The following is a 13,636-nucleotide window of genomic DNA, read 5'->3' as shown; positions in this document are numbered from 1 at the left end:
TTGATATTTATTTGGACTGAGGAAAACATAATGTTTGATACCAAATTAGGAACTACCAAGATGTTTTTCCCCCTGGATGACTTTTCTTTGTGTGTGTGTGTGTGTTTGTGTGTGCGTGTGTGTGTGTGTGTGTTTAATGAAATTACTGAAAATTAGTCATCATCCACAATGAAACTGGATGCATTTTGTAATTATTGGTCACCATGATATGAGCACACGTTTTTAAATCTGTAAGCACTGAAATGTACAGTCAGCTGAATAAAGGGAACATCCGTCACTTATATTAACTCTAAACATGAAAGTGCTCCAATGAAGTCTGAGCAGAAAAAGTGACCCTCAATCTAACCTTCTTTTGCCCTTAATTGACCTTTTCATCCATCCTGTAAGTACACTTTCTTTTTCCTTGCTTTATGAAATAGACTCCTCGGAGAGGAACATTTTTTTTCCAGATTTGTGCAGCATTTCAGCAGGAATTACAATTTTGAACAAATGATGAAAGCTCATTCAGCAGCCCCTCTGTGAAACACTGTAACCAGGAGGAAATGAGTATTGGATTCATTCATCAGGGAGTCTCCCTCTTTATCTGCAGACAGATCTGTGGCTCTATGTGGAAAGGAAGAGTCTCAACTGTGTCAAAAACCCATTTCCCTCTCTCATTCCTCCTCTTCAGCCACATCCTGTTGTGCCCTGAGCAGAGGCGCCCACTTAACTCTGATATACGACGGCAGGCCGGAGCAGAGCCCGGGGTTTAGCTCTCTGACGTCAGGCCGAGGAACTCTATCTCCTGCTAATGATACCCCACCCCGCTGTTTCTCCTCCCTCACCAGCTCGGGCTTCCTCTCTCCTTCACTACTTCTGTCTGCGCGTCAGATCAAAGGTGAGAGCCACAGGGAGAACTCGTGGAAAAGAGGCTCTGATGAGACACTGCCTCCTCCTTCTCCTCCTCCTTCTCTTACTCCTCAGAGCCTCTCTGCTAAGTTATGAAGATGAGGTGCTCTCTCAGTCAGCAATCACTTTACACTGGAAGATGGCATCAAAGAGGTAGTGCTCCTCTCAGAAATCACGTATAATGAAAGCCCCCGCAGTGCTGCTGGCACTAAATATGTGTCATGGAATTATTTCAGTCATGTTGTATGTTCATCCTCCTTATGTGGAGCTATGATCTGAGTTAATTTACTTTAGTAAATTTAAAAAAAAAAACAGTCTTATACATTTGACCCCAGAAGATAAAATAAAAAATAAAAATAAAAAAACAAAGCAAAGAAAGTTTCACTTTAAAAATACGTCAAAATCTATTTTCACTGTGGTCCTTGATGAAAAATAAAGTTTTAGGTAAAATATAAAATATCGGTGTGTAGGCATTTTATATGATATTTCTTAGTAGCCACCCTACATTACGAGATTAAAATCTAAATAAACTGGTTTATTTATGGTTAAAAAATATTTTACAACATTTTTAAAAAGAATTAAGTCATGAATGAGAACAACTTTTTGGCTGTGAAAAGGTCTACTTCCAAATGACACTTTGTATTCATAGCTACAGGTCCTTAGTTCATCAAGAAAACCTGGACACAGGTCTCATGGCAACATTAGCGAGGGGACGCGTATGAGACTGGGGGATTCAGGATCCTCCACCAGAAACTGCATTTGGCCAAAAGTCAAACACTGAAATTTCCTGTGTGCTGGTGAATTCTCATGCACTGATTTGCATTTTTTTTGCATCAATTTAATGTTGTAAATATCTTTAATTTTGTTAGAAATTAAAGACACTTACTGTTACTTTCATGTTTCCTTTTGGGAGGACAAATGTAGCCTACAAGCTCGAAATATTGAGGACGACGTCCCTCCTCAATCCCCCCTGGAATCTATGCTTATGACCCTTAAATTGACTGTTTGACCATCTGCAGCAGAGCCTCTGGACCAAAATCCCTATATTAAAAACTTTTTAATATTTGCAATTGCAGTGTTAATGGCTTATTGGGAAGTAAAAGACCCACAAGTATCTATTATTGCATTACAGACATGTCTAACATTGTTACCAAATAGGAAAGACACAATCAAAGGGATATTCTTCACAACCCTGCAACCCAGACGTTATTAATAACTATTTATCATTACCAAAGGCAATGGTTAAAGCCTGTCAACCTTTTTAAATAGTTCTTTAAAGTGTCATCATTAATCAGAATTATAAAAGAAAGTGAGGCTCTTGACGATAAATGTAATTTCTTCTGTCAAATTATTTCAGCTGTAGAAAACAATTTCCATATCTCGGGGCAGTAATTTAAGTGGAATTAAAATTAGATTGGAATTTTTTTGATGAAAAATGAAAAATGATGATAACACGAGGGGATTAGGCTACAGGGTTGCTAGGGTAACAAGCAGAGCCATCACTCACTGAAATCACTGAAATCAACGATGAAGCTCATTGTCATTTATGTCATGCACAAGCACACACACACACACACACACACACACACACACACACACACACACACACACACACACACTGTTTATATATGAAAAAGTAACAAGTTTTAGAAGAAGAAAATGCAAAGAGATAAAGCAGACAGAATAATCTTACTGCAGGTTTAATGAAATATACCATGTAAAAAATATGTATGCTTCTTAGGGACTGTAATTTATTTACCAGAGTGGGGGGTGGCTGAGGTGCAACCTTGTTTTTTTTGATATCATGACCTGCTCCAGAGCTGCAAATATTTTCTTTGAACCTCCCTGAGTTGCTGGAGGAAAATGCATGACCCTCCCTCCACCATAATTAATGATATTTTACAGTTTCGGGCTGTGATAAATGGTTTAATTTTGGTGATTTTTAAAGAGAAAATGCCTTTCAATCCCACTTGTGGGTTTTAGGTTTTCTGAAGGTATTTAAAATTATGATGGAGGATTAGGGCCATGTAAAGGGGAAAGAAAAGTTAGACTTCGAGAATAAGGTCATAATATTACGAGAATAAAGTCCTAATTTGGAGAATAAAGTCATAATATTATGAGATAAAAACACGTAATATTATGAGAATGAAGTCCTAGTTAACAAGAAAAAAGTTGTAATTGTACGAGAATAAACTCATAATATTATGACAATAAAGTTTTAAAGTGTAAAGTTTTTAAGTTTTAAAACGTTTTTTTTTAAAAAGTTAATTGTATGAAAAGATGTATAGGGAAAAGTCATAATATTATTAGAATAAAATTGTATTTTTTACGAGAAAGGGTATATTATATTACGGAAATAAATAGATGCCAGCAAACTATAAAACAAGTGAGAGCAGAGGTCAACAGGTTACAGCTTTTTTCTTATAGTATAACGACTTTATCCTCGAAGACTCAAGGAAACATTTTTTCCTCAATGTGGCCCTAAAACTCTGTGTGAAATAAATACAAAGTACATCTGTTCAAAGTTGAATGCCCCCCCCACGCCAAATCAAAAACATCATTCCCTCCCTAAAAAAATATTTGATTTGCCTCTTCTGTTTTGCACCGCCCCCTGCCCTCAGATGAATGAGGAACAGTCCCTAAAATGATCATTTCTTGCGACATTCGGTTGTCGTTGTCGACGCGCATAGTGTTGATAAAGTTAATTCAAATCCAAGATGGCGGCGCCTATGGCGAAGTCGTGATCCAGGAAAACAGGTCACTGACATTGTATTTTAAAGCTGAGTTTGACATTTATAACATGGACTGCTGGATTTATGTCACCACGACCATAACGCTGAAACAAAGGACCCGGAGATAAAACAGTAAGAACCTTCAAACTGAGGCTTTTTGTCTAAAATGTGTCTCGTGTGTTTCGTCTTCCTGTGAGATCAGCAGACAGACTGAGGACCAGCAGCAGACACCAGACACAGACAGCTCTGTGTGCAGCTGCAGCTTCTGTTTGTGGCGGCTGCTGTGCAGTCAGACGCGTTTTTATGCTTTCATGATGTAAATTAATGTCATGCTAAGTGTAAAACATGCTAGCATCAGGGGTAGAGCTGTTTTCAAAATGCGACTCTGCTGTATATCAGCAGAGCGACGAAGACCTAAAGTTAGTTCAGAAGTTACATTTTTACTTTTTTCTCTGGGTTTTATTGTGTTTAAGGTGCGAAGTGGTGATTTAACCCTTTAAAACCTCAGCAAATTGGCTTTATTTCCTCCAAAGTCATGTGAAGAGGGCTACTTAACAATCTCCCCACCACCAAACAAATAACAAGAAATTAGCAAATAAGAATATATACTGTATATATGATTATTATTATTATTATTATTGTTATTTTCTGTACATTTTCCTTGTTTTTTTTTTTATCATATCTAATGACTCCACTCCAGCTTATATCAAGATCATTACCGTGTCACCTTTTACAGTTTCTCATAATGTTTTTTTTTTTTTAACCATGTTTTTGAAAGAAAACAAGTTTTCTCAAGTTTCTGAGGTTTAAATGTTTGTGAAAAGGCATCTGAATGCAGCACAGGAAAACTGATGAAGAGACAGGTGGTAAAGGTTGTGAAATCTGGAGCGACATCACATTTCTTGTGCTGTCTTTCATCAGTATTTAAAGCATTGAATCCTGAGCAAATTGGTACCATTGCTTTCAGTTTCATGGGAAAAGGGGATTTAGCAACTTTGAAATGTTCCACAAAATGCAAGAAAGTAGTTTACTTATAAAATGATTTTAAAAATCTTAAAAATGTCTTTTTTCCAGGTCATTTCATCATTTTTGCTTTTTAACTTTCTGTTTCATATTTTGGGGTCATTTATTCTTTCATTGATCATTGCCTTCTTCCCATGTGTTTGAAAGAAATCAAGCAAACTTTCTCAGATATTAATGTGTTAAATACTTGACACCTCAGTTAAAGTTGCTGTGTTGATTTGAAGGGAAGAACTTGTATAAGCCCACGGTGCCTCTTTCCTCTCCTGCACAGATAGCTTCACGTTGTAATTTTACTTTAAAATGTTTTATTATAGTAAACTAAAGTAAAGTAAAACTAACCTGTTATCACTTTCCTCCACAAATCATGCAAACAACAACATTTACGGTATCATCATGATAGAGAGATAAATTGATTAACAGTAAACAATTACATGAAATTAGGGACTGTGGCTGGTGTGTGACTTTCTTTTATTTTAACCCTTGAAACTACAAATTTCTTTTTTTTAGCCTCCCTTAGTGAATGTCAGAAAATGCAGAACGGCTTTAAACTCAGATTTGGTTATGTTTTGTTTTGGGTTTGTTTGGGTTTTTTTCAGATTGAACCGTTCGTCATTCATGATGTGTCCGTGGACCATCTGAAATATGAAAATAAAGTGGTAATTTCTTCTTTTTTAAAAAATTGAATGAATTTGAATGAAACCATTTAAACTTGTATGCCACTCCAATTAACCAAAAATGCAAGAATGAGCTTAAACATTATTTGACATGCATATATATATATATATATATATATATATATATATATATATATATATATATATATATATATATATAAACATTTTTTCTTGTATGAGAAATTTAAACTAGCTAATATTTGGAGTTTTTGCGTTAAATGTGTACATGTATATTTGCTGATTTGTTTTCTGCAATTTTTTTAATAGACTTATGGGCACAGGACTTTTTGTAATATCGATATTATGACCAGAGAGGCAATCAAGACTTTCTCACAGAAATTATTGATTTCTTTAAAATTGTATAATTACCATTATAAAAACAAAAATCCCAGAAAAATCTTTGACATTTCACAATTTTGATATAACTTTACATCGCTGCAACATTCTGACTTTTGTCGCAGATACAAATATGATATCTGAGTTTTTCTTCTGATACCAAAACCATATATTTTTTTCTATTTAACAAAATAACTTAACTTTATTCTGACTTTTGCCAGAAGAAAAACAGTCTGAACTGAACAAAATCAATTTAATCAGTTTAAATCTTAAAAATTAGTTTAGGAAGTGCAAGACCAAGCATCAATTCCAGCTGTCAGCCCAGGACAGTTTAAAAAAAAACATTTCTGTTGTCACCCAAAAGGTATTAAAGTTTCACACTGGGCTCTACAGGTCTGATGAGGATACGGCTGTTCAGATGAAGCACAGCCTTCCTCCGCTGTGTGAACCAGCTCGTTGTTTGCAGAAGTTACAGGAGACGCCCGAATGGATGAGCCCAGTCACCATAGAAACATTTTCTCAGTCTCTCGCCTCAGCCCACTCACTTGCACGTTCAGAGATGCACACAACCTTGAGTGCTCGGCTCTCCCAGCCTCAGCCTGAGGGAGGAGCGTTGGCTGCTGCGATGCTTAGGTTATACTCGAGAGGATTTGGTGAAAAACACGTTCCCACAAGAGGGGTGGATGCCGGAGAGGAGAGAGCACTTTTCGCTTGTTTTACACTCATTTGGTGGAGTTATCCCCAAAAGATCTGTTCAGCCCGATCGGTAAATCCCTCAGGCTGGTCAGATTCTTACTAAATGATGTGGAGACTTGAAGTTTGAGCGAAGTTTCTGAAGCCCTTTTTTTCATGATGTGTCTCTTCTGCGAGTCAAAATAACTTAATCTCTTTCTTTGCTTTTGTAGATCGCTGTTTTAATGATTTATTTCCCTCCTCAGCACTGAGCTCTTTCTCTGCAGTAATCTTGTATTTTCATCACATCATTAACATCACAGAAGATAGAATAACCTTTTCAACAACTTCTCCACAACTTCAGATAAACCGATCTGATTTCCTTTTTTACCTAATTTCCACCTTTATCTCTGGTCTTATGGTGTGCAGATTATCTTTTCTTCTGCTCAGCAGCTACAAAGGTCTCGCTGTCAGAGATCCAGATGCGTCACTGCTGTGAAAATATTCTCTTGACAGGTCAGGTTAGCAGCAGTTGTCCTCTGCTGCCGGGGAGGCAGAGACTGTACAGATATCTCAGGTTACCTTGGAAACTGTGTGTGTGTGTGTGTGTGTGTGTGTGTGTGTGTGTGTGTGTGTGTGTGTGTGTGTGTGTGTGTGTGTGTGTGTGTGTGTGCGTGCACTAAAGACAAATTTAGGTCAAATAGTTTTTTCTTACATGCAGTTGACAGTCTGACCCACATTAATCCACTGGGAAGCCCGCAATGAGTGTGTTGTTGTTAATGTAGGATTGAAATGAAACTTTGAATGAATGAATGAATAATTCTGTTTTTGTACATGCAACATATCGTCCTTTCATTCTCCAAGTAATTGCAAACACATTTTGGAAGCAGGAACTTCCATCCAGGTGATGTCCTGAGGACGTTAAAGCGGTTCACATCCTGTAATGCAAAGAGAAGTCTATAAAACTGCAGGGATCAGGGAATGATATTGTAGATCAGTTGATTGAAAAGTGTCATCCTCACATCAGAGCAGGCGGGCAGTTTAATAAGAACAGCCGGTCTGGAGCAGAGCATAATCACATCACGCTGACTAAACCTCTTATTTCACAAAGTCATGCTGTTGTGTGAGTGACGTGGTGCAAAGAACACTGAATGCCAAAGAAAATCACGTTGTGAGCAGCAGAGCTATCAGTCACTCAACAAGCAGACTCAAATAAGCCGTTAAGGTCCACAGACTCAAATGTCTGAAAACGTCTGCAGTTGTTTGTGCTGATTTGATGTTGAACGTGTGTAATATTGCATTCTGTGGGCATATGACATTGCATATAAAGCCATCGCGAGTGATTGTTTTCATCATGGGGGAAAATTTCTGTGGATAAGATGTGGATTGAACTTATTTGATGCCTATGAAACTAGTTGTTCCCCAACTGGTCCAGCCACGGGGTTCTGATTTTCCATCAGTTATTAGTTCAAGGTCCACATATTTGATAAATTACCACATATTCAGTTTTATTTCACAAAATGTAAACTCCACATTGATTTAGAGCACAAAGAAATAACACATATTGCAAAAAATTGACAGAAACAGCACTTTAAAATAAAAGCTTTGTGCCAGGAATTCACTGTTACTTTAAAATAAAGTGAGGTTGTTTTTTTTTTTTTGTTTTTTTTTTACAAACTTGACACCCCAATAAGAATGAAGTCATGACAGTCAGCACCCACCAGTGGGGAACCATTGTATTAAACCGTGTAGTGACCGTAACATACTTATACAGCAGTAGAAACTGCCCTGTGTTACTTAGGTTGTATAAGTGATGTTTTCTTTGGACGGAGAATCGTGTAGAAGCATGAAAACAAAATGTATTCCTGAAGTTTAAAGATTCTGAGAGGAAAATTGATGCTAATAATGCTAAATTGCAACCAGGAAATACAGTAACTTAGTGATGGATGATGATTCAGTATTACGTGGTTACCAACCGCAACAACTTTGCCAAAAGTGGTTTTGTTTTTACTTCTGTCTATGAGTCTGTGTGTGTCATCATGGTAAGCTGTTTTGAGTACATAGTTTTCCAGGTGTTTACATGTCTGTCTGTCTGTCTGTCTGTCTGTCTGTCTGACTGTAGACAGGTTTAGTCACAAGTGTGCAAGAGGCAGTTACTTCACAGGTGTTAAGTTCAGACCACAACGAAGGCTGAGTGGTCTAAACAAGTAGGGAAGGGCCAAACATTTTTTTTTTTATAATTTCAATGGATTGGTAACATATTGATAATATTATCTTTTAAAAAAACAGAAAATGCTGTTTTTTAAATGAATGATTCCCAAAAAGACGTTGCCAAATACTAACAAATTAAGATGAAGTTGTTGTGTAGCTCTTGTAAAAAGATGATGTAATGTTTAACAGTGGAGAACAATTCAAACCTGAAAACATCAAATTCATGATGCACCTAACAATTGTTTTCATTATCGATCAATGTGTTGAATTTTATTTTTTGGTTAACAAATTGATTGACCTTTTATTATGCATATATGTATATATATATATATATATATATATATATATATATATATATATATATATATATATATATATATATATATATATATATATATATATATATATATATATAGAGAGAGAGAGAGAGAGAGAGAGAGAGAGAGAGAATCAGCTGGGGCTAAACTTTGTATATATATTCCATTTACAGAGATAAAGAATATAGAAAAACAGCAAATCCTCACATTTGATAAGGAAAGCCAGGAAAATGTTGATAAAATTTTGCTACATAAATTAAAAACAAATGATCAAATTATTTGGCAATTTAATTTTTGAAGGTCAATCAGTTGACTGATTGTTTGCTGCAATTCTGATAGATCATTTTATGTGTACCAACTGAATTTTTCATATCATATTTGAAAAAAAAAATCTTTAAGTGTAATATTTATTAAAGGCACATCTGACCCACATTGAAATAAATCTTGCAATAGTTAACCCACCTCTGGATTATTTTATTAACCTTTAACATCATTAACAGCACCTGGACCCTGACTGTCCATCTGTCCCTGTTTCAGGTGACAGAATCATGCAGGTGTCAGTAAGAAGACTGGTTCTGTGTCCGCTGGGTGTTACCTGGTCCGGCCAGATCAGGGGTACTCTCCTGACCCCTGTAGCTCGTCTCCTGTCCCCCAGCACCCGCACCCTGTTCAGTGAGACGGGAGTTTGGGAGAAGGACTATAAAACAGAGACCCGACGCAGAGTGGAAGAATGGTGGCACCCACGAATTATGGCGCAGTGGCGGAAGGATGCGCTGGAGGAGGTGAGGGGGCCTTTACGTTTCATTCAGTTTGTTGATGTTCTCATAATCCAAATTACTTAGTGATGATTGTGGTTGTGTTGTGTCTGTCTGCAACTCAAGTTATAGAGTAATTAGTCAGGAAAATAAAAAGATCAACTGATTGTACGGCCTATTAAATGTCAGAAGAAATTAACAAAAATGTTCACTAATCACAAATTCTAAGAGCTTAATATGAAGTCGTCAAATGTCTTCTGTTAAACCGAAAGATATTTAGTTTACAGTGATATGAAATGGAGAAATGCAGGAAATCTTCATATTTTAGACACTGGAACCAATAAATTTTAGGTAGATATAATGAGGCAAAGTCCGTTCCCTTCCAGTGTCCCCCATGGGACCTTATTTCTGAAAAAAAATATGCACAGTTCTTAACGACAAGAGACAAATAAGTCTTTGATCCAGTTTGAGTTGTGCCATGAACTACATGTTGATGTTTGTCAATTTAAAAGATGATTTTGCAAGTCAAGAAAGTCACAGCTTTTCTTAGTGCCATTTATTTTTGTGTGAATCCACTCAAACCATGAAGACCAGTTGCTCGTGTGAGTGGCCTACATCCAGGCGTAGTATCGACGTCTGCTCCCCTGTTGAATGCTGTTAATGTGTAGCATGCCCCTTGGTCGTAAGAGTGAGGGATAAGGTTTGGCTCATGTTTAAGTGAAAACACTACGGAGAAAGTCATTGTGTTTGGTATGAAACACATTGTGGCTTCAGCGAGAGAGAAAATAATGACGTTACTTAATCAACTTGTCTTTCTAATTATATATATATATTTTACAGTATTTTACTTCAACAGTTGTACAACAAACTGCAACGTTCTTGACATGCAATATTATCTTTTAAATTGACGTGCATCATATGTAGAATTCATGCCACAATAGAAATGGAACCAAGAATGTCTCGCACCATTTACCACCGTCTATTTTTTTTTCCCAAATAAGCTCCCATGGTTCTCCACCCTAAGGGGAGGGACGTCACCTTTCTATGCCTGCAAAAACGAAGGACTGAAGCAGTTATTAAATTATCTAAATAGCTGCAGATTAATTTTCCTGTCAACTGTTAATGTATAGAAATTGTGGCTGACCTGTTCATAAATTAAAACACAGATAACCAGAAACCTGCATGTATACAATGATATCCATAACCAGGTTCCTCAAGTTCAGTGCAACTGTCACGCCCCCCCAAAAAATGATGAAAACTAGATGAGACTCAAAACTGTGAACCTAATGTTCATGTAGTAAGTTTTCAGAAGAGCTTGCCTTTCGATCTGCCCTTTTTGTGACATTACTGGTTCTGTATAAACAGCTGTCGGTCTGTACTGTTGAATAAATAAAATATGAATGAATAAAAATATTGAAATATCGTTATATCTATACATTGGAAACACCTTCAGCCTTTTCTTTCAGAGTTATTGATTAATAGGTCATTAAGCCTCCTTTCACATGTTTCCCATCTATTACTGGCACTCATCTCAGTCCCAGAGCTGATTATATATCCTAATGGTCTTACTGGTCGGCCGTCTAGGACACGCTGACAGTGATTAAGTGCATTCATGACAGTGCTGGTCCCTAATTAATTTATTGAAAAATTCATGACTCAGGTTTCCTGTAATCATGTATAGCCGGGTGTAACCGGTACTTACCGTGTTGCCGTGGTAACAGTGTTGTGACTATAAACCATCCATAATCAGTGCCGCCTCATTTTGTGCTCTGACACCATAATCAGACGCTGTAAGAGTCTCAAACAGAAACACAGCAGAAGTCATTGAGTGCTCTCTCGCTCTGTATGTGATGAGTTATTATTCCTGTCCTGACCTCGGCAGGTTAATGCAGCGTCTTTTATACAAGACTCATTCAAAGCCAGAGCGATGATGGAGAAAAGAGCCCTGTCCTGTTATTTTAGTCTCTCGCAATTAAAATGAAGTTTTCTGCACATCTTATGAACTCTGTACATGATTTGTTTCCCCAGAGTTCCAACAGGAGGAAGTTTTATGTCCTGTCTATGTTTCCGTACCCATCGGGGCGGCTGCACATGGGCCACGTGCGAGTGTATACCATCAGCGACACCATTGGCCACTTCCAGAGGATGAGAGGCCATCAGGTATGTCTGCTTTTAGTAAATGTGTTTTTATCATTTCCTGCTATTCCCCCTGAAACAAGCAAGGTCAATACACTCAACACACGGTGAGCTCAGAGTTTTTATCTGGAGTTAAGTACTTAGAAGAAGAGGAGTTAGAGGCCTTTTTGATGGAGGAGGTTTTGACTTGTCACTGAAGGAAAAGCATGGCTGAATTCCTTTTAGCTGCTTCAGTTACAGGCTTCGGGTGTCGTGCAGGCCAGCTAACTTTCATAACTGACTGGGACACTTGAATGAAAAGAAGCTATCATTATTATTATTAGGCAAGAGAAAGTTATTTATAAAGCACATTTTATACTCAGAGTCCTTGATAGATTTAACACGTAAAAAGCACAAGAAATAAATTCTAATTAGTCTGCCCAACTGTCTGTCGTGCAAAAAGCCTTTTAGCTTTAATCTACTGTAAATATTCATCAAGTTGCTAATAGTGTCTTCTCATAAGTACGGAGATTAAAGGTTAAAAGCATTTAATGAGTCACTTACCACTCTTTCCAAAAACTAGAAAGAAAACAAAATGTCAAATGTATTATAATAAAGTAATGTAACATGTTAAATCAAGGGAGCAATGAGATGCTAAGTGGAGCTCTTTCTTTGCCTTCTTTGGGTGTTAGAGCTCACAGATATAATAGAATTAAATATTACATTTCCCATTCATTGTCTAAGGAATTTTTTAACTACTGATGTCAGACATTTAAGAGTTATTCCCTGTTTTGCTTTAACTTATCACTGTGAAGTAAATGTTGAATGCACAATGTAATGGCTATAGAATAAGAGCACCATTAGATCAACCCGGCCTCACTCCCAACTCATCAAATACTGATGCTTGGTTAGTGACCCTCAGCACTCTGAGCAGCTGCCTTAGGGCAGGTGGGAAGGGAGATGGATTGGTCTGACAAACTTAGGACTTTCACCCAGGAGACTGCTTTTTGTCTCCTTTGTGAAACTGAAAGTCAATTGATTTATTTTAATAACAACAAAGTGGGCTACAAAAAATTTCGCTATTGGCGTAAGTCGCCTGACACATGTGATGTTTGTCACATGACATCACTTTACGTTAGTAACAAACCACTTATTTTCAGCCGAACTGTGATGTGTTTTTTTCTAAAGCTAACCATGTGCTTATTTATTTTAAAAAAGAGGCTGCATAGACTCAACGAGAGGAAACTGTACGTTTTCTTTGAAAACTGAAGTTTATTTTGAAAACACACAATGCATTTAATGAGGGTAAATTGACGCACTGTTCCTGAATGTCCAAAAGTAATGTTGGAGAGGTACCTAAAGCGTCACAATTTGACATGTAGCGTTGATTTTTGACTAGTGGGGAGAGAGAATACGTTGTTTGGCCTGGTTCCCTGTAAGCCTCGCTCTCACAATGCAGTTCTGTCTGCCAGCAAGTACCATCTCTCAGGAAAATGAAGGCTCAATCTACGGCACAAACAAACTGCATCAGCATATTCTTTTTTTTTCTTTTCGTAATAGTTTTGATTTTAGGGGTGTTTTAATGAACATTTAAGTCATTTTTAATTTTTAAATTTTTTTTTCTAATTATACTTACTTTTATTTAAGAACCATTCTTAATGCAGGACTTTTACTTGTGTCTGAGTATTTTTACAGTGTGGTATTAGTTCTTTTACTTAAGTAAAGTACTTGAATACTTCCAAAGAATAATACCACTTGGTAGCGCTAGGGGTGAAAAAGTATTCTGTTTCCACTTTAAGCAAAGCGTGTATATGCTCTGGAGTACTGACTCAACTCTTCTTGAATATGTATAACTCCTCACATTAAGCGGCTACCCTTTAAGAATAAGACAATTGTGACTCACAGCTTTTAAG

At 37.0% G+C, this 13,636-nt stretch overlaps 1 protein-coding gene across 1 annotated transcript in view; it reads left to right on the top strand.

Moving 5' to 3' along the window:
• The first annotated feature begins 3,568 nt into the window (after positions 1-3,568).
• lars2 (leucyl-tRNA synthetase 2, mitochondrial) overlaps positions 3,569-13,636 on the top strand; it is a 45,036-nt gene continuing 34,968 nt past the window's right edge. The window contains exons 1-3 of the mRNA XM_042490700.2: positions 3,569-3,752; positions 9,391-9,635; positions 11,637-11,768. Of these exons, the coding sequence (XP_042346634.2) occupies positions 9,402-9,635; positions 11,637-11,768 (366 nt within the window). The 5' untranslated portion in view covers positions 3,569-3,752; positions 9,391-9,401. The remainder of the gene's footprint in view (positions 3,753-9,390; positions 9,636-11,636; positions 11,769-13,636) is intronic.

This window comes from Plectropomus leopardus, chromosome 11 (genome assembly GCF_026936395.1).
Source record: "Plectropomus leopardus strain MGB_pleo_1.0 chromosome 11, ASM2693639v1, whole genome shotgun sequence".
Taxonomy (NCBI): domain Eukaryota; kingdom Metazoa; phylum Chordata; class Actinopteri; order Perciformes; family Serranidae; genus Plectropomus; species Plectropomus leopardus.
Note: the sequence above shows the minus strand (reverse complement) of the source record. Positions and strands in the feature narration are given on the sequence as shown.